The following is a 27935-nucleotide window of genomic DNA, read 5'->3' on the forward strand; positions in this document are numbered from 1 at the left end:
TGATCCTCCACTATTTGTCATATTGTGATGCTAATCAAAGATATAACACAAATCTTCTCAAATGGGCGACTAAGAGTAGCAAAGATGAATTCATTAGAAAAAAATAGACCGCGTTTCAATATAAAGAAAGAACACAAACTAAATAGATCAGTATGAATAGACTATACTTTCATCAGGTTTGACCTATCATTCTTGACAATTTGAGCAATTTGTTCCATCAAACCCGTTTATGCAATTACATTCATAATCATTAATCAGATCTTTACAAGTTCCTCTGTTTTGACATGACTGTGTTTTACACTCGACGATATCTGACAGAATGCCGTTAACGGAATCTACTCACTCAAGCTAAAAAATACAAATGCCACATCTTCCATACCTCGTTTTGAAAATCTTTTCACCAACCAAAGCCAGCATTCAATATTTTAAACGGACCAAAATGAAGAACAAGGTATATACAAAAACTGACTCAAACTTTAGTGCCCTTTCATCTTCAACAAATACAATGTACATGTACTGAGTATAGGATTAGCTGTACGTACTATTTTCACAATTTGTTACATTAAATCCAGAAACGCAGTCGCACTGGTAGTCATTCACAAGGTCTGTACAAGTCCCGTTGTTTAGACAAATACCTGGCAAGCACTCATTGATCACTGCAATTCCGAATAAGAGTTTACCGTTTACTTTTGATAACACAGTCTCAAAATCTTGATATCTCAACCTAAATTATGTACATCATCGAAACCTAATGTGTCAGAAAGACAAACGAAATCATTCGCTCCCACACTAAAATAAATACTTTTGTGGACGGCCGAAGAAAACATCAACAAGCAACTACATACGAGCTCGTTCAAATGGGTTATTATAGTGTTTCATTTCAAGCAAATAAAGCATATGTAGTGCATATGTACGTACTGTTTTCACAATTTGTTCCGTTGAATCCAGGAACACAATCGCAATAGTAGTCGTTGACCAGGTCTGTACAAGATCCGTTGTTTTGACAGGGACCTTGGGAACACTCGTCAATATCTGCAATTTCATGAACAAAATTTATTATTCAAAGGCATAAAACCAAACGTTTGGGTCTTCACGTGTCTCATAGAACACCTGTGTCTTCAATGGTTATCGATATCATGATATATTAAGCAAACACTTGAGGAATCATCAGTTTTGTACTTTTTTTCATTCCCACACACAAAAATGGTGTGCGTAATCATAACGCTTACTGTTTTCACAATTTGTTCCATTGAATCCTGCAATACAAACACATTGGTAGTCGTTGACCAGGTCTGTACAGGTTCCATTGTTTTGACAAGGTTCTGCTTGGCAGTCATCGATATCTAAAATCAATGTCAAATACAACCTCACTAAAAACAGCAAAGAATGTACACAATTCTCAGGATTAATCATGGATATACAAATGTAGCAGTATATTTTGAACATTGTCAATATCTTTTGAAGTCAATTGGAAAAAGGTTATCAACTGACAAACCTTAATCACCTAACAAATGATTTGATCAATGTAAAACTGAAGATTTCAATCTCATCCTTGCATTTTGTACTGTTGGATCTGATACAAATACCGCATTATCAGAACTTACCGTTTTCACAGTTTGTCCCATTAAATCCAGGAACACAATCGCAGTGGTAGTCGTTGACCAGGTCTGTACAGGTTCCGTTGTTTTGACAGGGATCCGGTGAGCAGTCATCAATATCTGCAATTTCAAGAAAGAAATCTTTGAACAGAAATAAATCTTATAATTTGATCCTCCACTATTTCTCATATTGTGATGCTTATCAAAGATATAACACAAATCTTCTCAAATGGGCGACTAAGAGTAGCAAAGATGAATTCATTAGAAAAAAATAGACCGCGTTTCAATAAAAAGAAAGAACACAAATTAAATAGATCAGTATGAATAGACTATACTTTCATCAGGTTTGACCTATCATTCTTGACAATTTGAGCAATTTGTTCCATCAAACCCGTTTATGCAATTACATTCATAATCATTAATCAGATCTTTACAAGTTCCTCTGTTTTGACATGACTGTGTTTTACACTCGACGATATCTGACAGAATGCCGTTAATGGAATCTACTCACTCAAGCTAAAAAATACAAATGCCACATCTTCCATACCTCGTTTTGAAAATCTTTTCACCAACCAAAGCCAGCATTCAATATTTTAAACGGACCAAAATGAAGAACAAGGTATATACAAAAACTGACTCAAACTTTAGTGCCCTTTCATCTTCAACAAATACAATGTACATGTACTGAGTATAGGATTAGCTGTACGTACTATTTTCACAATTTGTTCCATTAAATCCAGAAACGCAGTCGCACTGGTAGTCATTCACAAGGTCTGTACAAGTCCCGTTGTTTAGACAAATACCTGGCAAGCACTCATTGATCACTGCAATTCCGAATAAGAGTTTACCGTTTACTTTTGATAACACAGTCTCAAAATCTTGATATCTCAACCTAAATTATGTACATCATCGAAACCTAATGTGTCAGAAAGACAAACGAAATCATTCGCTCCCACACTAAAATAAATACTTTTGTGGACGGCCGAAGAAAACATCAACAAGCAACTACATACGATCTCGTTCAAATGGGTTATTATAGTGTTTCATTTCAAGCAAATAAAGCATATGTAGTGCATATGTACGTACTGTTTTCACAATTTGTTCCGTTGAATCCAGGAACACAATCGCAATAGTAGTCGTTGACCAGGTCTGTACAAGATCCGTTGTTTTGACAGGGACCTTGGGAACACTCGTCAATATCTGCAATTTCATGAACAAAATTTATTATTCAAAGGCATAAAACCAAACGTTTGGGTCTTCACGTGTCTCATAGAACACCTGTGTCTTCCATGGTTATCGATATCATGATATATTAAGCAAACACTTGAGGAATCATCAGTTTTGTACTTTTTTTCATTCCCACACACAAAAATGGTGTGCGTAATCATAACGCTTACTGTTTTCACAATTTGTTCCATTGAATCCTGCAATACAAACACATTGGTAGTCGTTGACCAGGTCTGTACAGGTTCCATTGTTTTGACAAGGTTCTGCTTGGCAGTCATCGATATCTAAAATCAATGTCAAATACAACCTCACTAAAAACAGCAAAGAATGTACACAATTCTTAGGATTAATCATGGATATACAAATGTAGCAGTATATTTTGAACATTGTCAATATCTTTTGAAGTCAATTGGAAAAAGGTTATCAACTGACAAACCTTAATCACCTAACAAATGATTTGATCAATGTAAAACTGAAGATTTCAATCTCATCCTTGCATTTTGTACTGTTGGATCTGATACAAATACCGCATTATCAGAACTTACCGTTTTCACAGTTTGTCCCATTAAATCCAGGAACACAATCGCAGTGGTAGTCGTTGACCAGGTCTGTACAGGTTCCGTTGTTTTGACAGGGATCCGGTGAGCAGTCATCAATATCTGCAATTTCAAGAACGAAATCTTTGAACAGAAATAAATCTTCTAATTTGATCCTCCACTATTTCTCATATTGTGATGCTTATCAAAGATATAACACAAATCTTCTCAAATGGGCGACTAAGAGTAGCAAAGATGAATTCATTAAAAAAAAAAAAAGACCGCGTTTCAATATAAAGAAAGAACACAAACTAAATAGATCAGTACGAATAAACTATACTTTCATCAGGTTTGACCTATCATTCTTGACAATTTGAGCAATTTGTTCCATCAAACCCGTTTATGCAATTACATTCATAATCAATAATCAGATCTTTACAAGTTCCTCTGTTTTGACATGACTGTGTTTTACACTCGACGATATCTGACAGAATGCCGTTAACGGAATCTACTCACTCAAGCTAAAAAATACAAATGCCACATCTTCCATACCTCGTTTTGAAAATCTTCTCACCAACCAAAGCCAGCATTCAATATTTTAAACGGACCAAAATGAAGAACAAGGTATATACAAAAACTGACTCAAACTTTAGTGCCCTTTCATCTTCAACAAATACAATGTACATGTACTGAGTATAGGATTAGCTGTACGTACTATTTTCACAATTTGTTCCATTAAATCCAGAAACGCAGTCGCACTGGTAGTCATTCACAAGGTCTGTACAAGTCCCGTTGTTTAGACAAATACCTGGCAAGCACTCATTGATCACTGCAATTCCGAATAAGAGTTTACCGTTTACTTTTGATAACACAGTCTCAAAATCTTGATATCTCAACCTAAATTATGTACATCATCGAAACCTAATGTGTCAGAAAGACAAACGAAATCATTCGCTCCCACACTAAAATAAATACTTTAGTGGACGGCCGAAGAAAACATCAACAAGCAACTACATACGATCTCGTTCAAATGGGTTATTATAGTGTTTCATTTCAAGCAAATAAAGCATATGTAGTGCATATGTACGTACTGTTTTCACAATTTGTTCCGTTGAATCCAGGAACACAATCGCAATAGTAGTCGTTGACCAGGTCTGTACAAGATCCGTTGTTTTGACAGGGACCTTGGGAGCACTCGTCAATATCTGAAATTTCATGAACAAAATTTATTATTCAAAGGCATAAAACCAAACGTTTGGGTCTTCACGTGTCTCATAGAACACCTGTGTCTTCAATGGTTATCGATATCATGATATATTAAGCAAACACTTGAGGAATCATCAGTTTTGTACTTTTTTTCATTCCCACACACAAAAATGGTGTGCGTAATCATAACGCTTACTGTTTTCACAATTTGTTCCATTGAATCCTGCAATACAAACACATTGGTAGTCGTTGACCAGGTCTGTACAGGTTCCATTGTTTTGACAAGGTTCTGCTTGGCAGTCATCGATATCTAAAATCAATGTCAAATACAACCTCACTAAAAACAGCAAAGAATGTACACAATTCTCAGGATTAATCATGGATATACAAATGTAGCAGTATATTTTGAACATTGTCAATATCTTTTGAAGTCAATTGGAAAAAGGTTATCAACTGACAAACCTTAATCACCTAACAAATGATTTGATCAATGTAAAACTGAAGATTTCAATCTCATCCTTGCATTTTGTACTGTTGGATCTGATACAAATACCGCATTATCAGAACTTACCGTTTTCACAGTTTGTCCCATTAAATCCAGGAACACAATCGCAGTGGTAGTCGTTGACCAGGTCTGTACAGGTTCCGTTGTTTTGACAGGGATCCGGTGAGCAGTCATCAATATCTGCAATTTCAAGAACGAAATCTTTGAACAGAAATAAATCTTCTAATTTGATCCTCCACTATTTCTCATATTGTGATGCTTATCAAAGATATAACACAAATCTTCTCAAATGGGCGACTAAGAGTAGCAAAGATGAATTCATTAGAAAAAAATAGACCGCGTTTCAATATAAAGAAAGAACACAAACTAAATAGATCAGTACGAATAAACTATACTTTCATCAGGTTTGACCTATCATTCTTGACAATTTGAGCAATTTGTTCCATCAAACCCGTTTATGCAATTACATTCATAATCAATAATCAGATCTTTACAAGTTCCTCTGTTTTGACATGACTGTGTTTTACACTCGACGATATCTGACAGAATGCCGTTAACGGAATCTACTCACTCAAGCTAAAAAATACAAATGCCACATCTTCCATACCTCGTTTTGAAAATCTTCTCACCAACCAAAGCCAGCATTCAATATTTTAAACGGACCAAAATGAAGAACAAGGTATATACAAAAACTGACTCAAACTTTAGTGCCCTTTCATCTTCAACAAATACAATGTGCATGTACTGAGTATAGGTTTAGCTGTACGTACTATTTTCACAATTTGTTCCATTAAATCCAGAAACGCAGTCGCACTGGTAGTCATTCACAAGGTCTGTACAAGTCCCGTTGTTTAGACAAATACCTGGCAAGCACTCATTGATCACTGCAATTCCGAATAAGAGTTTACCGTTTACTTTTGATAACACAGTCTCAAAATCTTGATATCTCAACCTAAATTATGTACATCATCGAAACCTAATGTGTCAGAAAGACAAACGAAATCATTCGCTCCCACACTAAAATAAATACTTTAGTGGACGGCCGAAGAAAACATCAACAAGCAACTACATACGAGCTCGTTTAAATGGGTTATTATAGTGTTTCATTTCAAGCAAATAAAGCATATGTAGTGCATATGTACGTACTGTTTTCACAATTTGTTCCGTTGAATCCAGGAACACAATCGAAATAGTAGTCGTTGACCAGGTCTGTACAAGATCCGTTGTTTTGACAGGGACCTTGGGAACACTCGTCAATATCTGCAATTTCATGAACAAAATTTATTATTCAAAGGCATAAAACCAAACGTTTGGGTCTTCACGTGTCTCATAGAACACCTGTGTCTTCAATGGTTATCGATATCATGATATATTAAGCAAACACTTGAGGAATCATCAGTTTTGTACTTTTTTTCATTCCCACACACAAAAATGGTGTGCGTAATCATAACGCTTACTGTTTTCACAATTTGTTCCATTGAATCCTGCAATACAAACACATTGGTAGTCGTTGACCAGGTCTGTACAGGTTCCATTGTTTTGACAAGGTTCTGCTTGGCAGTCATCGATATCTAAAATCAATGTCAAATACAACCTCACTAAAAACGGCAAAGAATGTACACAATTCTCAGGATTAATCATGGATATACAAATGTAGCAGTATATTTTGAACATTGTCAATATCTTTTGAAGTCAATTGGAAAAAGTTTATCAACTGACAAACCTTAATCACCTAACAAATGATTTGATCAATGTAAAACTGAAGATTTCAATCTCATCCTTGCATTTTGTACTGTTGGATCTGATACAAATACCGCATTATCAGAACTTACCGTTTTCACAGTTTGTCCCATTAAATCCAGGAACACAATCGCAGTGGTAGTCGTTGACCAGGTCTGTACAGGTTCCGTTGTTTTGACAGGGATCCGGTGAGCAGTCATCAATATCTGCAATTTCAAGAACGAAATCTTTGAACAGAAATAAATCTTATAATTTGATCCTCCACTATTTCTCATATTATGATGCTTATCAAAGATATAACACAAATCTTCTCAAATGGGCGACTAAGAGTAGCAAAGATGAATTCATTAGAAAAAAATAGACCGCGTTTCAATATAAAGAAAGAACACAAACTAAATAGATCAGTACGAATAGACTATACATTCATCAGGTTTGACCTATCATTCTTGACAATTTGAGCAATTTGTTCCATCAAACCCGTTTATGCAATTACATTCATAATCAATAATCAGATCTTTACAAGTTCCTCTGTTTTGACATGACTGTGTTTTACACTCGACGATATCTGACAGAATGCCGTTAACGGAATCTACTCACTCAAGCTAAAAAATACAAATGCCACATCTTCCATACCTCGTTTTGAAAATCTTCTCACCAACCAAAGCCAGCATTCAATATTTTAAACGGACCAAAATGAAGAACAAGGTATATACAAAAACTGACTCAAACTTTAGTGCCCTTTCATCTTCAACAAATACAATGTACATGTACTGAGTATAGGATTAGCTGTACGTACTATTTTCACAATTTGTTCCATTAAATCCAGAAACGCAGTCGCACTGGTAGTCATTCACAAGGTCTGTACAAGTCCCGTTGTTTAGACAAATACCTGGCAAGCACTCATTGATCACTGCAATTCCGAATAAGAGTTTACCGTTTACTTTTGATAACACAGTCTCAAAATCTTGATATCTCAACCTAAATTATGTACATCATCGAAACCTAATGTGTCAGAAAGACAAACGAAATCATTCGCTCCCACACTAAAATAAATACTTTAGTGGACGGCCGAAGAAAACATCAACAAGCAACTACATACGATCTCGTTCAAATGGGTTATTATAGTGTTTCATTTCAAGCAAATAAAGCATATGTAGTGCATATGTACGTACTGTTTTCACAATTTGTTCCGTTGAATCCAGGAACACAATCGCAATAGTAGTCGTTGACCAGGTCTGTACAAGATCCGTTGTTTTGACAGGGACCTTGGGAACACTCGTCAATATCTGCAATTTCATGAACAAAATTTATTATTCAAAGGCATAAAACCAAACGTTTGGGTCTTCACGTGTCTCATGGAACACCATCGATATCATGATATATTAAGCAAACACTTGAGGAATCATCAGTTTTGTACTTTTTTTCATTCCCACACACAAAAATGGTGTGCGTAATCATAACGCTTACTGTTTTCACAATTTGTTCCATTGAATCCTGCAATACAAACACATTGGTAGTCGTTGACCAGGTCTGTACAGGTTCCATTGTTTTGACAAGGTTCTGCTTGGCAGTCATCGATATCTAAAATCAATGTCAAATACAACCTCACTAAAAACAGCAAAGAATGTACACAATTCTCAGGATTAATCATGGATATACAAATGTAGCAGTATATTTTGAACATTGTCAATATCTTTTGAAGTCAATTGGAAAAAGGTTATCAACTGACAAACCTTAATCACCTAACAAATGATTTGATCAATGTAAAACTGAAGATTTCAATCTCATCCTTGCATTTTGTACTGTTGGATCTGATACAAATACCGCATTATCAGAACTTACCGTTTTCACAGTTTGTCCCATTAAATCCAGGAACACAATCGCAGTGGTAGTCGTTAACCAGGTCTGTACAGGTTCCGTTGTTTTGACAGGGATCCGGTGAGCAGTCATCAATATCTGCAATTTCAAGAACGAAATCTTTGAACAGAAATAAATCTTATAATTTGATCCTCCACTATTTCTCATATTGTGATGCTTATCAAAGATATAACACAAATCTTCTCAAATGGGCGACTAAGAGTAGCAAAGATGAATTCATTAGAAAAAAATAGACCGCGTTTCAATATAAAGAAAGAACACAAACTAAATAGATCAGTACGAATAAACTATACTTTCATCAGGTTTGACCTATCATTCTTGACAATTTGAGCAATTTGTTCCATCAAACCCGTTTATGCAATTACATTCATAATCAATAATCAGATCTTTACAAGTTCCTCTGTTTTGACATGACTGTGTTTTACACTCGACGATATCTGACAGAATGCCGTTAACGGAATCTACTCACTCAAGCTAAAAAATACAAATGCCACATCTTCCATACCTCGTTTTGAAAATCTTTTCACCAACCAAAGCCAGCATTCAATATTTTAAACGGACCAAAATGAAGAACAAGGTATATACAAAAACTGACTCAAACTTTAGTGCCCTTTCATCTTCAACAAATACAATGTACATGTACTGAGTATAGGATTAGCTGTACGTACTATTTTCACAATTTGTTCCATTAAATCCAGAAACGCAGTCGCACTGGTAGTCATTCACAAGGTCTGTACAAGTCCCGTTGTTTAGACAAATACCTGGCAAGCACTCATTGATCACTGCAATTCCGAATAAGAGTTTACCGTTTACTTTTGATAACACAGTCTCAAAATCTTGATATCTCAACCTAAATTATGTACATCATCGAAACCTAATGTGTCAGAAAGACAAACGAAATCATTCGCTCCCACACTAAAATAAATACTTTAGTGGACGGCCGAAGAAAACATCAACAAGCAACTACATACGATCTCGTTCAAATGGGTTATTATAGTGTTTCATTTCAAGCAAATAAAGCATATGTAGTGCATATGTACGTACTGTTTTCACAATTTGTTCCGTTGAATCCAGGAACACAATCGCAATAGTAGTCGTTGACCAGGTCTGTACAAGATCCGTTGTTTTGACAGGGACCTTGGGAACACTCGTCAATATCTGCAATTTCATGAACAAAATTAATTATTCAAAGGCATAAAACCAAACGTTTGGGTCTTCACGTGTCTCATGGAACACCATCGATATCATGATATATTAAGCAAACACTTGAGGAATCATCAGTTTTGTACTTTTTTTCATTCCCACACACAAAAATGGTGTGCGTAATCATAACGCTTACTGTTTTCACAATTTGTTCCATTGAATCCTGCAATACAAACACATTGGTAGTCGTTGACCAGGTCTGTACAGGTTCCATTGTTTTGACAAGGTTCTGCTTGGCAGTCATCGATATCTAAAATCAATGTCAAATACAACCTCACTAAAAACAGCAAAGAATGTACACAATTCTCAGGATTAATCATGGATATACAAATGTAGCAGTATATTTTGAACATTGTCAATATCTTTTGAAGTCAATTGGAAAAAGGTTATCAACTGACAAACCTTAATCACCTAACAAATGATTTGATCAATGTAAAACTGAAGATTTCAATCTCATCCTTGCATTTTGTACTGTTGGATCTGATACAAATACCGCATTATCAGAACTTACCGTTTTCACAGTTTGTCCCATTAAATCCAGGAACACAATCGCAGTGGTAGTCGTTAACCAGGTCTGTACAGGTTCCGTTGTTTTGACAGGGATCCGGTGAGCAGTCATCAATATCTGCAATTTCAAGAACGAAATCTTTGAACAGAAATAAATCTTATAATTTGATCCTCCACTATTTCTCATATTGTGATGCTTATCAAAGATATAACACAAATCTTCTCAAATGGGCGACTAAGAGTAGCAAAGATGAATTCATTAGAAAAAAATAGACCGCGTTTCAATATAAAGAAAGAACACAAACTAAATAGATCAGTACGAATAAACTATACTTTCATCAGGTTTGACCTATCATTCTTGACAATTTGAGCAATTTGTTCCATCAAACCCGTTTATGCAATTACATTCATAATCAATAATCAGATCTTTACAAGTTCCTCTGTTTTGACATGACTGTGTTTTACACTCGACGATATCTGACAGAATGCCGTTAACGGAATCTACTCACTCAAGCTAAAAAATACAAATGCCACATCTTCCATACCTCGTTTTGAAAATCTTTTCACCAACCAAAGCCAGCATTCAATATTTTAAACGGACCAAAATGAAGAACAAGGTATATACAAAAACTGACTCAAACTTTAGTGCCCTTTCATCTTCAACAAATACAATGTACATGTACTGAGTATAGGATTAGCTGTACGTACTATTTTCACAATTTGTTCCATTAAATCCAGAAACGCAGTCGCACTGGTAGTCATTCACAAGGTCTGTACAAGTCCCGTTGTTTAGACAAATACCTGGCAAGCACTCATTGATCACTGCAATTCCGAATAAGAGTTTACCGTTTACTTTTGATAACACAGTCTCAAAATCTTGATATCTCAACCTAAATTATGTACATCATCGAAACCTAATGTGTCAGAAAGACAAACGAAATCATTCGCTCCCACACTAAAATAAATACTTTAGTGGACGGCCGAAGAAAACATCAACAAGCAACTACATACGAGCTCGTTCAAATGGGTTATTATAGTGTTTCATTTCGAGCAAATAAAGCATATGTAGTGCACATGTGCGTACTGTTTTCACAATTTGTTCCGTTGAATCCAGGAACACAATCGCAATAGTAGTCGTTGACCAGGTCTGTACAAGATCCGTTGTTTTGACAGGGACCTTGGGAACACTCGTCAATATCTGCAATTTCATGAACAAAATTTATTATTCAAAGGCATAAAACCAAACGTTTGGGTCTTCACGTGTCTCATAGAACACCTGTGTCTTCAATGGTTATCGATATCATGATATATTAAGCAAACACTTGAGGAATCATCAGTTTTGTACTTTTTTTCATTCCCACACACAAAAATGGTGTGCGTAATCATAACGCTTACTGTTTTCACAATTTGTTCCATTGAATCCTGCAATACAAACACATTGGTAGTCGTTGACCAGGTCTGTACAGGTTCCATTGTTTTGACAAGGTTCTGCTTGGCAGTCATCGATATCTAAAATCAATTTCAAATACAACCTCACTAAAAACGGCAAAGAATGTACACAATTCTCAGGATTAATCATGGATATACAAATGTAGCAGTATATTTTGAACATTGTCAATATCTTTTGAAGTCAATTGGAAAAAGGTTATCAACTGACAAACCTTAATCACCTAACAAATGATTTGATCAATGTAAAACTGAAGATTTCAATCTCATCCTTGCATTTTGTACTGTTGGATCTGATACAAATACCGCATTATCAGAACTTACCGTTTTCACAGTTTGTCCCATTAAATCCAGGAACACAATCGCAGTGGTAGTCGTTGACCAGGTCTGTACAGGTTCCGTTGTTTTGACAGGGATCCGGTGAGCAGTCATCAATATCTGCAATTTCAAGAACGAAATCTTTGAACAGAAATAAATCTTATAATTTGATCCTCCACTATTTCTCATATTGTGATGCTTATCAAAGATATAACACAAATCTTCTCAAATGGGCGACTAAGAGTAGCAAAGATGAATTCATTAGAAAAAAATAGACCGCGTTTCAATATAAAGAAAGAACACAAACTAAATAGATCAGTACGAATAAACTATACTTTCATCAGGTTTGACCTATCATTCTTGACAATTTGAGCAATTTGTTCCATCAAACCCGTTTATGCAATTACATTCATAATCAATAATCAGATCTTTACAAGTTCCTCTGTTTTGACATGACTGTGTTTTACACTCGACGATATCTGACAGAATGCCGTTAACGGAATCTACTCACTCAAGCTAAAAAATACAAATGCCACATCTTCCATACCTCGTTTTGAAAATCTTTTCACCAACCAAAGCCAGCATTCAATATTTTAAACGGACCAAAATGAAGAACAAGGTATATACAAAAACTGACTCAAACTTTAGTGCCCTTTCATCTTCAACAAATACAATGTACATGTACTGAGTATAGGATTAGCTGTACGTACTATTTTCACAATTTGTTCCATTAAATCCAGAAACGCAGTCGCACTGGTAGTCATTCACAAGGTCTGTACAAGTCCCGTTGTTTAGACAAATACCTGGCAAGCACTCATTGATCACTGCAATTCCGAATAAGAGTTTACCGTTTACTTTTGATAACACAGTCTCAAAATCTTGATATCTCAACCTAAATTATGTACATCATCGAAACCTAATGTGTCAGAAAGACAAACGAAATCATTCGCTCCCACACTAAAATAAATACTTTAGTGGACGGCCGAAGAAAACATCAACAAGCAACTACATACGAGCTCGTTCAAATGGGTTATTATAGTGTTTCATTTCAAGCAAATAAAGCATATGTAGTGCATATGTACGTACTGTTTTCACAATTTGTTCCGTTGAATCCAGGAACACAATCGCAATAGTAGTCGTTGACCAGGTCTGTACAAGATCCGTTGTTTTGACAGGGACCTTGGGAGCACTCGTCAATATCTGCAATTTCATGAACAAAATTTATTATTCAAAGGCATAAAACCAAACGTTTGGGTCTTCACGTGTCTCATAGAACACCTGTGTCTTCAATGGTTATCGATATCATGATATATTAAGCAAACACTTGAGGAATCATCAGTTTTGTACTTTTTTCATTCCCACACACAAAAATGGTGTGCGTAATCATAACGCTTACTGTTTTCACAATTTGTTCCATTGAATCCTGCAATACAAACACATTGGTAGTCGTTGACCAGGTCTGTACAGGTTCCATTGTTTTGACAAGGTTCTGCTTGGCAGTCATCGATATCTAAAATCAATGTCAAATACAACCTCACTAAAAACGGCAAAGAATGTACACAATTCTCAGGATTAATCATGGATATACAAATGTAGCAGTATATTTTGAACATTGTCAATATCTTTTGAAGTCAATTGGAAAAAGGTTATCAACTGACAAACCTTAATCACCTAACAAATGATTTGATCAATGTAAAACTGAAGATTTCAATCTCATCCTTGCATTTTGTACTGTTGGATCTGATACAAATACCGCATTATCAGAACTTACCGTTTTCACAGTTTGTCCCATTAAATCCAGGAACACAATCGCAGTGGTAGTCGTTGACCAGGTCTGTACAGGTTCCGTTGTTTTGACAGGGATCCGGTGAGCAGTCATCAATATCTGCAATTTCAAGAACGAAATCTTTGAACAGAAATAAATCTTATAATTTGATCCTCCACTATTTCTCATATTGTGATGCTTATCAAAGATATAACACAAATCTTCTCAAATGGGCGACTAAGAGTAGCAAAGATGAATTCATTAGAAAAAAATAGACCGCGTTTCAATATAAAGAAAGAACACAAACTAAATAGATCAGTACGAATAAACTATACTTTCATCAGGTTTGACCTATCATTCTTGACAATTTGAGCAATTTGTTCCATCAAACCCGTTTATGCAATTACATTCATAATCAATAATCAGATCTTTACAAGTTCCTCTGTTTTGACATGACTGTGTTTTACACTCGACGATATCTGACAGAATGCCGTTAACGGAATCTACTCACTCAAGCTAAAAAATACAAATGCCACATCTTCCATACCTCGTTTTGAAAATCTTTTCACCAACCAAAGCCAGCATTCAATATTTTAAACGGACCAAAATGAAGAACAAGGTATATACAAAAACTGACTCAAACTTTAGTGCCCTTTCATCTTCAACAAATACAATGTGCATGTACTGAGTATAGGATTAGCTGTACGTACTATTTTCACAATTTGTTCCATTAAATCCAGAAACGCAGTCGCACTGGTAGTCATTCACAAGGTCTGTACAAGTCCCGTTGTTTAGACAAATACCTGGCAAGCACTCATTGATCACTGCAATTCCGAATAAGAGTTTACCGTTTACTTTTGATAACACAGTCTCAAAATCTTGATATCTCTACGTAAATTATGTACATCATCGAAACCTAATGTGTCAGAAAGACAAACGAAATCATTCGCTCCCACACTAAAATAAATACTTTAGTGGACGGCCGAAGAAAACATCAACAAGCAACTACATACGAGCTCGTTCAAATGGGTTATTATAATGTTTCATTTCAAGCAAATAAAGCATATGTAGTGCATATGTACGTACTGTTTTCACAATTTGTTCCGTTGAATCCAGGAACACAATCGCAATAGTAGTCGTTGACCAGGTCTGTACAAGATCCGTTGTTTTGACAGGGACCTTGGGAACACTCGTCAATATCTGCAATTTCATGAACAAAATTTATTATTCAAAGGCATAAAACCAAACGTTTGGGTCTTCACGTGTCTCATAGAACACCTGTGTCTTCAATGGTTATCGATATCATGATATATTAAGCAAACACTTGAGGAATCATCAGTTTTGTACTTTTTTTCATTCCCACACACAAAAATGGTGTGCGTAATCATAACGCTTACTGTTTTCACAATTTGTTCCATTGAATCCTGCAATACAAACACATTGGTAGTCGTTGACCAGGTCTGTACAGGTTCCATTGTTTTGACAAGGTTCTGCTTGGCAGTCATCGATATCTAAAATCAATGTCAAATACAACCTCACTAAAAACGGCAAAGAATGTACACAATTCTCAGGATTAATCATGGATATACAAATGTAGCAGTATATTTTGAACATTGTCAATATCTTTTGAAGTCAATTGGAAAAAGGTTATCAACTGACAAACCTTAATCACCTAACAAATGATTTGATCAATGTAAAACTGAAGATTTCAATCTCATCCTTGCATTTTGTACTGTTGGATCTGATACAAATACCGCATTATCAGAACTTACCGTTTTCACAGTTTGTCCCATTAAATCCAGGAACACAATCGCAGTGGTAGTCGTTGACCAGGTCTGTACAGGTTCCGTTGTTTTGACAGGGATCCGGTGAGCAGTCATCAATATCTGCAATTTCAAGAACGAAATCTTTGAACAGAAATAAATCTTATTATTTGATCCTCCACTATTTCTCATATTGTGATGCTTATCAAAGATATAACACAAATCTTCTCAAATGGGCGACTAAGAGTAGCAAAGATGAATTCATTAGAAAAAAATAGACCGCGTTTCAATATAAAGAAAGAACACAAACTAAATAGATAAGCACGAATAGACTATACTTTCATCAGGTTTGACCTATCATTCTTGACAATTTGAGCAATTTGTTCCATCAAACCCGTTTATGCAATTACATTCAAAATCAATAATCAGATCTTTACAAGTTCCTCTGTTTTGACATGACTGTGTTTTACACTCGACGATATCTGACAGAATGCCGTTAACGGAATCTACTCACTCAAGCTTAAAAATACAAATGCCACATCTTCCATACCTCGTTTTGAAAATCTTTTCACCAACCAAAGCCAGCATTCAATATTTTAAACGGACCAAAATGAAGAACAAGGTATATACAAAAACTGACTCAAACTTTAGTGCCCTTTCATCTTCAACAAATACAATGTACATGTACTGAGTATAGGATTAGCTGTACGTACTATTTTCACAATTTGTTCCATTAAATCCAGAAACGCAGTCGCACTGGTAGTCATTCACAAGGTCTGTACAAGTCCCGTTGTTTAGACAAATACCTGGCAAGCACTCATTGATCACTGCAATTCCGAATAAGAGTTTACCGTTTACTTTTGATAACACAGTCTCAAAATCTTGATATCTCAACCTAAATTATGTACATCATCGAAACCTAATGTGTCAGAAAGACAAACGAAATCATTCGCTCCCACACTAAAATAAATACTTTAGTGGACGGCCGAAGAAAACATCAACAAGCAACTACATACGAGCTCGTTCAAATGGGTTATTATAATGTTTCATTTCAAGCAAATAAAGCATATGTAGTGCATATGTACGTACTGTTTTCACAATTTGTTCCGTTGAATCCAGGAACACAATCGCAATAGTAGTCGTTGACCAGGTCTGTACAAGATCCGTTGTTTTGACAGGGACCTTGGGAACACTCGTCAATATCTGCAATTTCATGAACAAAATTTATTATTCAAAGGCATAAAACCAAACGTTTGGGTCTTCACGTGTCTCATAGAACACCTGTGTCTTCAATGGTTATCGATATCATGATATATTAAGCAAACACTTGAGGAATCATCAGTTTTGTACTTTTTTTCATTCCCACACACAAAAATGGTGTGCGTAATCATAACGCTTACTGTTTTCACAATTTGTTCCATTGAATCCTGCAATACAAACACATTGGTAGTCGTTGACCAGGTCTGTACAGGTTCCATTGTTTTGACAAGGTTCTGCTTGGCAGTCATCGATATCTAAAATCAATTTCAAATACAACCTCACTAAAAACAGCAAAGAAGGTACACAATTCTCAGGATTAATCATGGATATACAAATGTAGCAGTATATTTTGAACATTGTCAATATCTTTTGAAGTCAATTGGAAAAAGGTTATCAACTGACAAACCTTAATCACCTAACAAATGATTTGATCAATGTAAAACTGAAGATTTCAATCTCATCCTTGCATTTTGTACTGTTGGATCTGATACAAATACCGCATTATCAGAACTTACCGTTTTCACAGTTTGTCCCATTAAATCCAGGAACACAATCGCAGTGGTAGTCGTTGACCAGGTCTGTACAGGTTCCGTTGTTTTGACAGGCATCCGGTGAGCAGTCATCAATATCTGCAATTTCAAGAACGAAATCTTTGAACAGAAATAAATCTTATAATTTGATCCTCAACTATTTCTCATATTGTGATGCTTATCAAAGATATAACACAAATCTTCTCAAATGGGCGACTAAGAGTAGCAAAGATGAATTCATTAGAAAAAAAATAGACCGCGTTTCAATATAAAGAAAGAACACAATCTAAATAGATCAGTACGAATAGACTATACATTCATCAGGTTTGACCTATCATTCTTGACAATTTGAGCAATTTGTTCCATCAAACCCGTTTATGCAATTACATTCATAATCAATAATCAGATCTTTACAAGTTCCTCTGTTTTGACATGACTGTGTTTTACACTCGACGATATCTGACAGAATGCCGTTAACGGAATCTACTCACTCAAGCTTAAAAATACAAATGCCACATCTTCCATACCTCGTTTTGAAAATCTTTTCACCAACCAAAGCCAGCATTCAATATTTTAAACGGACCAAAATGAAGAACAAGGTATATACAAAAACTGACTCAAACTTTAGTGCCCTTTCATCTTCAACAAATACAATGTGCATGTACTGAGTATAGGATTAGCTGTACGTACTATTTTCACAATTTGTTCCATTAAATCCAGAAACGCAGTCGCACTGGTAGTCATTCACAAGGTCTGTACAAGTCCCGTTGTTTAGACAAATACCTGGCAAGCACTCATTGATCACTGCAATTCCGAATAAGAGTTTACCGTTTACTTTTGATAACACAGTCTCAAAATCTTGATATCTCAACCTAAATTATGTACATCATCGAAACCTAATGTGTCAGAAAAACAAACGAAATCATTCGCTCCCACACTAAAATAAATACTTTAGTGGACGGCCGAAGAAAACATCAACAAGCAACTACATACGAGCTCGTTCAAATGGGTTATTATAATGTTTCATTTCAAGCAAATAAAGCATATGTAGTGCATATGTACGTACTGTTTTCACAATTTGTTCCGTTGAATCCAGGAACACAATCGCAATAGTAGTCGTTGACCAGGTCTGTACAAGATCCGTTGTTTTGACAGGGACCTTGGGAACACTCGTCAATATCTGCAATTTCATGAACAAAATTTATTATTCAAAGGCATAAAACCAAACGTTTGGGTCTTCACGTGTCTCATAGAACACCTGTGTCTTCAATGGTTATCGATATCATGATATATTAAGCAAACACTTGAGGAATCATCAGTTTTGTACTTTTTTTCATTCCCACACACAAAAATGGTGTGCGTAATCATAACGCTTACTGTTTTCACAATTTGTTCCATTGAATCCTGCAATACAAACACATTGGTAGTCGTTGACCAGGTCTGTACAGGTTCCATTGTTTTGACAAGGTTCTGCTTGGCAGTCATCGATATCTAAAATCAATTTCAAATACAACCTCACTAAAAACAGCAAAGAAGGTACACAATTCTCAGGATTAATCATGGATATACAAATGTAGCAGTATATTTTGAACATTGTCAATATCTTTTGAAGTCAATTGGAAAAAGGTTATCAACTGACAAACCTTAATCACCTAACAAATGATTTGATCAATGTAAAACTGAAGATTTCAATCTCATCCTTGCATTTTGTACTGTTGGATCTGATACAAATACTGCATTATCAGAACTTACCGTTTTCACAGTTTGTCCCATTAAATCCAGGAACACAATCGCAGTGGTAGTCGTTGACCAGGTCTGTACAGGTTCCGTTGTTTTGACAGGGATCCGGTGAGCAGTCATCAATATCTGCAATTTCAAGAACGAAATCTTTGAACAGAAATAAATCTTATAATTTGATCCTCCACTATTTCTCATATTGTGATGCTTATCAAAGATATAACACAAATCTTCTCAAATGGGCGACTAAGAGTAGCAAAGATGAATTCATTAGAAAAAAATAGACCGCGTTTCAATATAAAGAAAGAACACAAACTAAATAGATCAGTACGAATAAACTATACTTTCATCAGGTTTGACCTATCATTCTTGACAATTTGAGCAATTTGTTCCATCAAACCCGTTTATGCAATTACATTCATAATCAATAATCAGATCTTTACAAGTTCCTCTGTTTTGACATGACTGTGTTTTACACTCGACGATATCTGACAGAATGCCGTTAACGGAATCTACTCACTCAAGCTAAAAAATACAAATGCCACATCTTCCATACCTCGTTTTGAAAATCTTTTCACCAACCAAAGCCAGCATTCAATATTTTAAACGGACCAAAATGAAGAACAAGGTATATACAAAAACTGACTCAAACTTTAGTGCCCTTTCATCTTCAACAAATACAATGTGCATGTACTGAGTATAGGTTTAGCTGTACGTACTATTTTCACAATTTGTTCCATTAAATCCAGAAACGCAGTCGCACTGGTAGTCATTCACAAGGTCTGTACAAGTCCCGTTGTTTAGACAAATACCTGGCAAGCACTCATTGATCACTGCAATTCCGAATAAGAGTTTACCGTTTACTTTTGATAACACAGTCTCAAAATCTTGATATCTCTACGTAAATTATGTACATCATCGAAACCTAATGTGTCAGAAAGACAAACGAAATCATTCGCTCCCACACTAAAATAAATACTTTAGTGGACGGCCGAAGAAAACATCAACAAGCAACTACATACGAGCTCGTTCAAATGGGTTATTATAATGTTTCATTTCAAGCAAATAAAGCATATGTAGTGCATATGTACGTACTGTTTTCACAATTTGTTCCGTTGAATCCAGGAACACAATCGCAATAGTAGTCGTTGACCAGGTCTGTACAAGATCCGTTGTTTTGACAGGGACCTTGGGAACACTCGTCAATATCTGCAATTTCATGAACAAAATTTATTATTCAAAGGCATAAAACCAAACGTTTGGGTCTTCACGTGTCTCATAGAACACCTGTGTCTTCAATGGTTATCGATATCATGATATATTAAGCAAACACTTGAGGAATCATCAGTTTTGTACTTTTTTTCATTCCCACACACAAAAATGGTGTGCGTAATCATAACGCTTACTGTTTTCACAATTTGTTCCATTGAATCCTGCAATACAAACACATTGGTAGTCGTTGACCAGGTCTGTACAGGTTCCATTGTTTTGACAAGGTTCTGCTTGGCAGTCATCGATATCTAAAATCAATGTCAAATACAACCTCACTAAAAACGGCAAAGAATGTACACAATTCTCAGGATTAATCATGGATATACAAATGTAGCAGTATATTTTGAACATTGTCAATATCTTTTGAAGTCAATTGGAAAAAGGTTATCAACTGACAAACCTTAATCACCTAACAAATGATTTGATCAATGTAAAACTGAAGATTTCAATCTCATCCTTGCATTTTGTACTGTTGGATCTGATACAAATACCGCATTATCAGAACTTACCGTTTTCACAGTTTGTCCCATTAAATCCAGGAACACAATCGCAGTGGTAGTCGTTGACCAGGTCTGTACAGGTTCCGTTGTTTTGACAGGGATCCGGTGAGCAGTCATCAATATCTGCAATTTCAAGAACGAAATCTTTGAACAGAAATAAATCTTATTATTTGATCCTCCACTATTTCTCATATTGTGATGCTTATCAAAGATATAACACAAATCTTCTCAAATGGGCGACTAAGAGTAGCAAAGATGAATTCATTAGAAAAAAATAGACCGCGTTTCAATATAAAGAAAGAACACAAACTAAATAGATAAGCACGAATAGACTATACTTTCATCAGGTTTGACCTATCATTCTTGACAATTTGAGCAATTTGTTCCATCAAACCCGTTTATGCAATTACATTCAAAATCAATAATCAGATCTTTACAAGTTCCTCTGTTTTGACATGACTGTGTTTTACACTCGACGATATCTGACAGAATGCCGTTAACGGAATCTACTCACTCAAGCTTAAAAATACAAATGCCACATCTTCCATACCTCGTTTTGAAAATCTTTTCACCAACCAAAGCCAGCATTCAATATTTTAAACGGACCAAAATGAAGAACAAGGTATATACAAAAACTGACTCAAACTTTAGTGCCCTTTCATCTTCAACAAATACAATGTACATGTACTGAGTATAGGATTAGCTGTACGTACTATTTTCACAATTTGTTCCATTAAATCCAGAAACGCAGTCGCACTGGTAGTCATTCACAAGGTCTGTACAAGTCCCGTTGTTTAGACAAATACCTGGCAAGCACTCATTGATCACTGCAATTCCGAATAAGAGTTTACCGTTTACTTTTGATAACACAGTCTCAAAATCTTGATATCTCAACCTAAATTATGTACATCATCGAAACCTAATGTGTCAGAAAGACAAACGAAATCATTCGCTCCCACACTAAAATAAATACTTTAGTGGACGGCCGAAGAAAACATCAACAAGCAACTACATACGAGCTCGTTCAAATGGGTTATTATAATGTTTCATTTCAAGCAAATAAAGCATATGTAGTGCATATGTACGTACTGTTTTCACAATTTGTTCCGTTGAATCCAGGAACACAATCGCAATAGTAGTCGTTGACCAGGTCTGTACAAGATCCGTTGTTTTGACAGGGACCTTGGGAACACTCGTCAATATCTGCAATTTCATGAACAAAATTTATTATTCAAAGGCATAAAACCAAACGTTTGGGTCTTCACGTGTCTCATAGAACACCTGTGTCTTCAATGGTTATCGATATCATGATATATTAAGCAAACACTTGAGGAATCATCAGTTTTGTACTTTTTTTCATTCCCACACACAAAAATGGTGTGCGTAATCATAACGCTTACTGTTTTCACAATTTGTTCCATTGAATCCTGCAATACAAACACATTGGTAGTCGTTGACCAGGTCTGTACAGGTTCCATTGTTTTGACAAGGTTCTGCTTGGCAGTCATCGATATCTAAAATCAATTTCAAATACAACCTCACTAAAAACAGCAAAGAAGGTACACAATTCTCAGGATTAATCATGGATATACAAATGTAGCAGTATATTTTGAACATTGTCAATATCTTTTGAAGTCAATTGGAAAAAGGTTATCAACTGACAAACCTTAATCACCTAACAAATGATTTGATCAATGTAAAACTGAAGATTTCAATCTCATCCTTGCATTTTGTACTGTTGGATCTGATACAAATACCGCATTATCAGAACTTACCGTTTTCACAGTTTGTCCCATTAAATCCAGGAACACAATCGCAGTGGTAGTCGTTGACCAGGTCTGTACAGGTTCCGTTGTTTTGACAGGCATCCGGTGAGCAGTCATCAATATCTGCAATTTCAAGAACGAAATCTTTGAACAGAAATAAATCTTATAATTTGATCCTCAACTATTTCTCATATTGTGATGCTTATCAAAGATATAACACAAATCTTCTCAAATGGGCGACTAAGAGTAGCAAAGATGAATTCATTAGAAAAAAAATAGACCGCGTTTCAATATAAAGAAAGAACACAATCTAAATAGATCAGTACGAATAGACTATACATTCATCAGGTTTGACCTATCATTCTTGACAATTTGAGCAATTTGTTCCATCAAACCCGTTTATGCAATTACATTCATAATCAATAATCAGATCTTTACAAGTTCCTCTGTTTTGACATGACTGTGTTTTACACTCGACGATATCTGACAGAATGCCGTTAACGGAATCTACTCACTCAAGCTTAAAAATACAAATGCCACATCTTCCATACCTCGTTTTGAAAATCTTTTCACCAACCAAAGCCAGCATTCAATATTTTAAACGGACCAAAATGAAGAACAAGGTATATACAAAAACTGACTCAAACTTTAGTGCCCTTTCATCTTCAACAAATACAATGTGCATGTACTGAGTATAGGATTAGCTGTACGTACTATTTTCACAATTTGTTCCATTAAATCCAGAAACGCAGTCGCACTGGTAGTCATTCACAAGGTCTGTACAAGTCCCGTTGTTTAGACAAATACCTGGCAAGCACTCATTGATCACTGCAATTCCGAATAAGAGTTTACCGTTTACTTTTGATAACACAGTCTCAAAATCTTGATATCTCAACCTAAATTATGTACATCATCGAAACCTAATGTGTCAGAAAAACAAACGAAATCATTCGCTCCCACACTAAAATAAATACTTTAGTGGACGGCCGAAGAAAACATCAACAAGCAACTACATACGAGCTCGTTCAAATGGGTTATTATAATGTTTCATTTCAAGCAAATAAAGCATATGTAGTGCATATGTACGTACTGTTTTCACAATTTGTTCCGTTGAATCCAGGAACACAATCGCAATAGTAGTCGTTGACCAGGTCTGTACAAGATCCGTTGTTTTGACAGGGACCTTGGGAACACTCGTCAATATCTGCAATTTCATGAACAAAATTTATTATTCAAAGGCATAAAACCAAACGTTTGGGTCTTCACGTGTCTCATAGAACACCTGTGTCTTCAATGGTTATCGATATCATGATATATTAAGCAAACACTTGAGGAATCATCAGTTTTGTACTTTTTTTCATTCCCACACACAAAAATGGTGTGCGTAATCATAACGCTTACTGTTTTCACAATTTGTTCCATTGAATCCTGCAATACAAACACATTGGTAGTCGTTGACCAGGTCTGTACAGGTTCCATTGTTTTGACAAGGTTCTGCTTGGCAGTCATCGATATCTAAAATCAATTTCAAATACAACCTCACTAAAAACAGCAAAGAAGGTACACAATTCTCAGGATTAATCATGGATATACAAATGTAGCAGTATATTTTGAACATTGTCAATATCTTTTGAAGTCAATTGGAAAAAGGTTATCAACTGACAAACCTTAATCACCTAACAAATGATTTGATCAATGTAAAACTGAAGATTTCAATCTCATCCTTGCATTTTGTACTGTTGGATCTGATACAAATACCGCATTATCAGAACTTACCGTTTTCACAGTTTGTCCCATTAAATCCAGGAACACAATCGCAGTGGTAGTCGTTGACCAGGTCTGTACAGGTTCCGTTGTTTTGACAGGGATCCGGTGAGCAGTCATCAATATCTGCAATTTCAAGAACGAAATCTTTGAACAGAAATAAATCTTATAATTTGATCCTCCACTATTTCTCATATTGTGATGCTTATCAAAGATATAACACACATCTTCTCAAATGGGCGACTAAGAGTAGCAAAGATGAATTCATTAGAAAAAAAATAGACCGCGTTTCAATATAAAGAAAGAACACAAACTAAATAGATCAGTACGAATAGACTATACATTCATCAGGTTTGACCTATCATTCTTGACAATTTGAGCAATTTGTTCCATCAAACCCGTTTATGCAATTACATTCATAATCAATAATCAGATCTTTACAAGTTCCTCTGTTTTGACATGACTGTGTTTTACACTCGACGATATCTGACAGAATGCCGTTAACGGAATCTACTCACTCAAGCTAAAAAATACAAATGCCACATCTTCCATACCTCGTTTTGAAAATCTTTCCACCAACCAAAGCCAGCATTCAATATTTTAAACGGACCAAAATGAAGAACAAGGTATATACAAAAACTGACTCAAACTTTAGTGCCCTTTCATCTTCAACAAATACAATGTGCATGTACTGAGTATAGGATTAGCTGTACGTACTATTTTCACAATTTGTTCCATTAAATCCAGAAACGCAGTCGCACTGGTAGTCATTCACAAGGTCTGTACAAGTCCCGTTGTTTAGACAAATACCTGGCAAGCACTCATTGATCACTGCAATTCCGAATAAGAGTTTACCGTTTACTTTTGATAACACAGTCTCAAAATCTTGATATCTCAACCTAAATTATGTACATCATCGAAACCTAATGTGTCAGAAAGACAAACGAAATCATTCGCTCCCACACTAAAATAAATACTTTAGTGGACGGCCGAAGAAAACATCAACAAGCAACTACATACGAGCTCGTTCAAATGGGTTATTATAGTGTTTCATTTCAAGCAAATAAAGCATATGTAGTGCATATGTACGTACTGTTTTCACAATTTGTTCCGTTGAATCCAGGAACACAATCGCAATAGTAGTCGTTGACCAGGTCTGTACAAGATCCGTTGTTTTGACAGGGACCTTGGGAACACTCGTCAATATCTGCAATTTCATGAACAAAATTTATTATTCAAAGGCATAAAACCAAACGTTTGGGTCTTCACGTGTCTCATAGAACACCTGTGTCTTCAATGGTTATCGATATCATGATATATTAAGCAAACACTTGAGGAATCATCAGTTTTGTACTTATTTCATTCCCACACACAAAAATGGTGTGCGTAATCATAACGCTTACTGTTTTCACAATTTGTTCCATTGAATCCTGCAATACAAACACATTGGTAGTCGTTGACCAGGTCTGTACAGGTTCCATTGTTTTGACAAGGTTCTGCTTGGCAGTCATCGATATCTAAAATCAATGTCAAATACAACCTCACTAAAAACAGCAAAGAATGTACACAATTCTCAGGATTAATCATGGATATACAAATGTAGCAGTATATTTTGAACATTGTCAATATCTTTTGAAGTCAATTGGAAAAAGGTTATCAACTGACAAACCTTAATCACCTAACAAATGATTTGATCAATGTAAAACTGAAGATTTCAATCTCATCCTTGCATTTTGTACTGTTGGATCTGATACAAATACCGCATTATCAGAACTTACCGTTTTCACAGTTTGTCCCATTAAATCCAGGAACACAATCGCAGTGGTAGTCGTTGACCAGGTCTGTACAGGTTCCGTTGTTTTGACAGGGATCCGGTGAGCAGTCATCAATATCTGCAATTTCAAGAACGAAATCTTTGAACAGAAATAAATCTTATAATTTGATCCTCCACTATTTCTCATATTGTGATGCTTATCAAAGATATAACACACATCTTCTCAAATGGGCGACTAAGAGTAGCAAAGATGAATTCATTAGAAAAAAAATAGACCGCGTTTCAATATAAAGAAAGAACACAAACTAAATAGATCAGTACGAATAGACTATACATTCATCAGGTTTGACCTATCATTCTTGACAATTTGAGCAATTTGTTCCATCAAACCCGTTTATGCAATTACATTCATAATCAATAATCAGATCTTTACAAGTTCCTCTGTTTTGACATGACTGTGTTTTACACTCGACGATATCTGACAGAATGCCGTTAACGGAATCTACTCACTCAAGCTAAAAAATACAAATGCCACATCTTCCATACCTCGTTTTGAAAATCTTTTCACCAACCAAAGCCAGCATTCAATATTTTAAACGGACCAAAATGAAGAACAAGGTATATACAAAAACTGACTCAAACTTTAGTGCCCTTTCATCTTCAACAAATACAATGTGCATGTACTGAGTATAGGATTAGCTGTACGTACTATTTTCACAATTTGTTCCATTAAATCCAGAAACGCAGTCGCACTGGTAGTCATTCACAAGGTCTGTACAAGTCCCGTTGTTTAGACAAATACCTGGCAAGCACTCATTGATCACTGCAATTCCGAATAAGAGTTTACCGTTTACTTTTGATAACACAGTCTCAAAATCTTGATATCTCAACCTAAATTATGTACATCATCGAAACCTAATGTGTCAGAAAGACAAACGAAATCATTCGCTCCCACACTAAAATAAATACTTTAGTGGACGGCCGAAGAAAACATCAACAAGCAACTACATACGAGCTCGTTCAAATGGGTTATTATAATGTTTCATTTCAAGCAAATAAAGCATATGTAGTGCATATGTACGTACTGTTTTCACAATTTGTTCCGTTGAATCCAGGAACACAATCGCAATAGTAGTCGTTGACCAGGTCTGTACAAGATCCGTTGTTTTGACAGGGACCTTGGGAACACTCGTCAATATCTGAAATTTCATGAACAAAATTTATTATTCAAAGGCATAAAACCAAACGTTTGGGTCTTCACGTGTCTCATAGAACACCTGTGTCTTCAATGGTTATCGATATCATGATATATTAAGCAAACACTTGAGGAATCATCAGTTTTGTACTTTTTTTCATTCCCACACACAAAAATGGTGTGCGTAATCATAACGCTTACTGTTTTCACAATTTGTTCCATTGAATCCTGCAATACAAACACATTGGTAGTCGTTGACCAGGTCTGTACAGGTTCCATTGTTTTGACAAGGTTCTGCTTGGCAGTCATCGATATCTAAAATCAATTTCAAATACAACCTCACTAAAAACAGCAAAGAAGGTACACAATTCTCAGGATTAATCATGGATATACAAATGTAGCAGTATATTTTGAACATTGTCAATATCTTTTGAAGTCAATTGGA

The 27935-nt window shown here is 35.6% G+C and overlaps 1 protein-coding gene across 1 annotated transcript in view; it reads right to left on the minus strand.

Annotated features, from left to right (window-relative positions):
* The window catches only part of LOC128191942 (uncharacterized), a gene marked incomplete at its 5' end in the record, with an annotated part of 184658 nt that overhangs the window by 131056 nt on the left and 25667 nt on the right, over window positions 1–27935 (minus strand). Inside the window, 36 exons of the mRNA XM_052864321.1 lie at window positions 1230–1343; window positions 1605–1718; window positions 2309–2422; window positions 3371–3484; window positions 4453–4566; window positions 4764–4877; window positions 5139–5252; window positions 5843–5956; window positions 6905–7018; window positions 7985–8098; window positions 8280–8393; window positions 8655–8768; window positions 9359–9472; window positions 9735–9848; window positions 10405–10518; window positions 11796–11909; window positions 12171–12284; window positions 12875–12988; window positions 13251–13364; window positions 13936–14049; window positions 15327–15440; window positions 15702–15815; window positions 18173–18286; window positions 18549–18662; window positions 19235–19348; window positions 20626–20739; window positions 21001–21114; window positions 21705–21818; window positions 22081–22194; window positions 22392–22505; window positions 24159–24272; window positions 24534–24647; window positions 25239–25352; window positions 25615–25728; window positions 26300–26413; window positions 27692–27805. Of these exons, the coding sequence (XP_052720281.1) occupies window positions 1230–1343; window positions 1605–1718; window positions 2309–2422; window positions 3371–3484; window positions 4453–4566; window positions 4764–4877; window positions 5139–5252; window positions 5843–5956; window positions 6905–7018; window positions 7985–8098; window positions 8280–8393; window positions 8655–8768; window positions 9359–9472; window positions 9735–9848; window positions 10405–10518; window positions 11796–11909; window positions 12171–12284; window positions 12875–12988; window positions 13251–13364; window positions 13936–14049; window positions 15327–15440; window positions 15702–15815; window positions 18173–18286; window positions 18549–18662; window positions 19235–19348; window positions 20626–20739; window positions 21001–21114; window positions 21705–21818; window positions 22081–22194; window positions 22392–22505; window positions 24159–24272; window positions 24534–24647; window positions 25239–25352; window positions 25615–25728; window positions 26300–26413; window positions 27692–27805 (4104 nt within the window). The remainder of the gene's footprint in view (window positions 1–1229; window positions 1344–1604; window positions 1719–2308; window positions 2423–3370; window positions 3485–4452; window positions 4567–4763; window positions 4878–5138; window positions 5253–5842; window positions 5957–6904; window positions 7019–7984; window positions 8099–8279; window positions 8394–8654; window positions 8769–9358; window positions 9473–9734; window positions 9849–10404; window positions 10519–11795; window positions 11910–12170; window positions 12285–12874; window positions 12989–13250; window positions 13365–13935; window positions 14050–15326; window positions 15441–15701; window positions 15816–18172; window positions 18287–18548; window positions 18663–19234; window positions 19349–20625; window positions 20740–21000; window positions 21115–21704; window positions 21819–22080; window positions 22195–22391; window positions 22506–24158; window positions 24273–24533; window positions 24648–25238; window positions 25353–25614; window positions 25729–26299; window positions 26414–27691; window positions 27806–27935) is intronic.

This window comes from Crassostrea angulata, chromosome 1, assembly GCF_025612915.1.
Source record: "Crassostrea angulata isolate pt1a10 chromosome 1, ASM2561291v2, whole genome shotgun sequence".
In the NCBI taxonomy this organism is placed as follows: domain Eukaryota; kingdom Metazoa; phylum Mollusca; class Bivalvia; order Ostreida; family Ostreidae; genus Magallana; species Magallana angulata.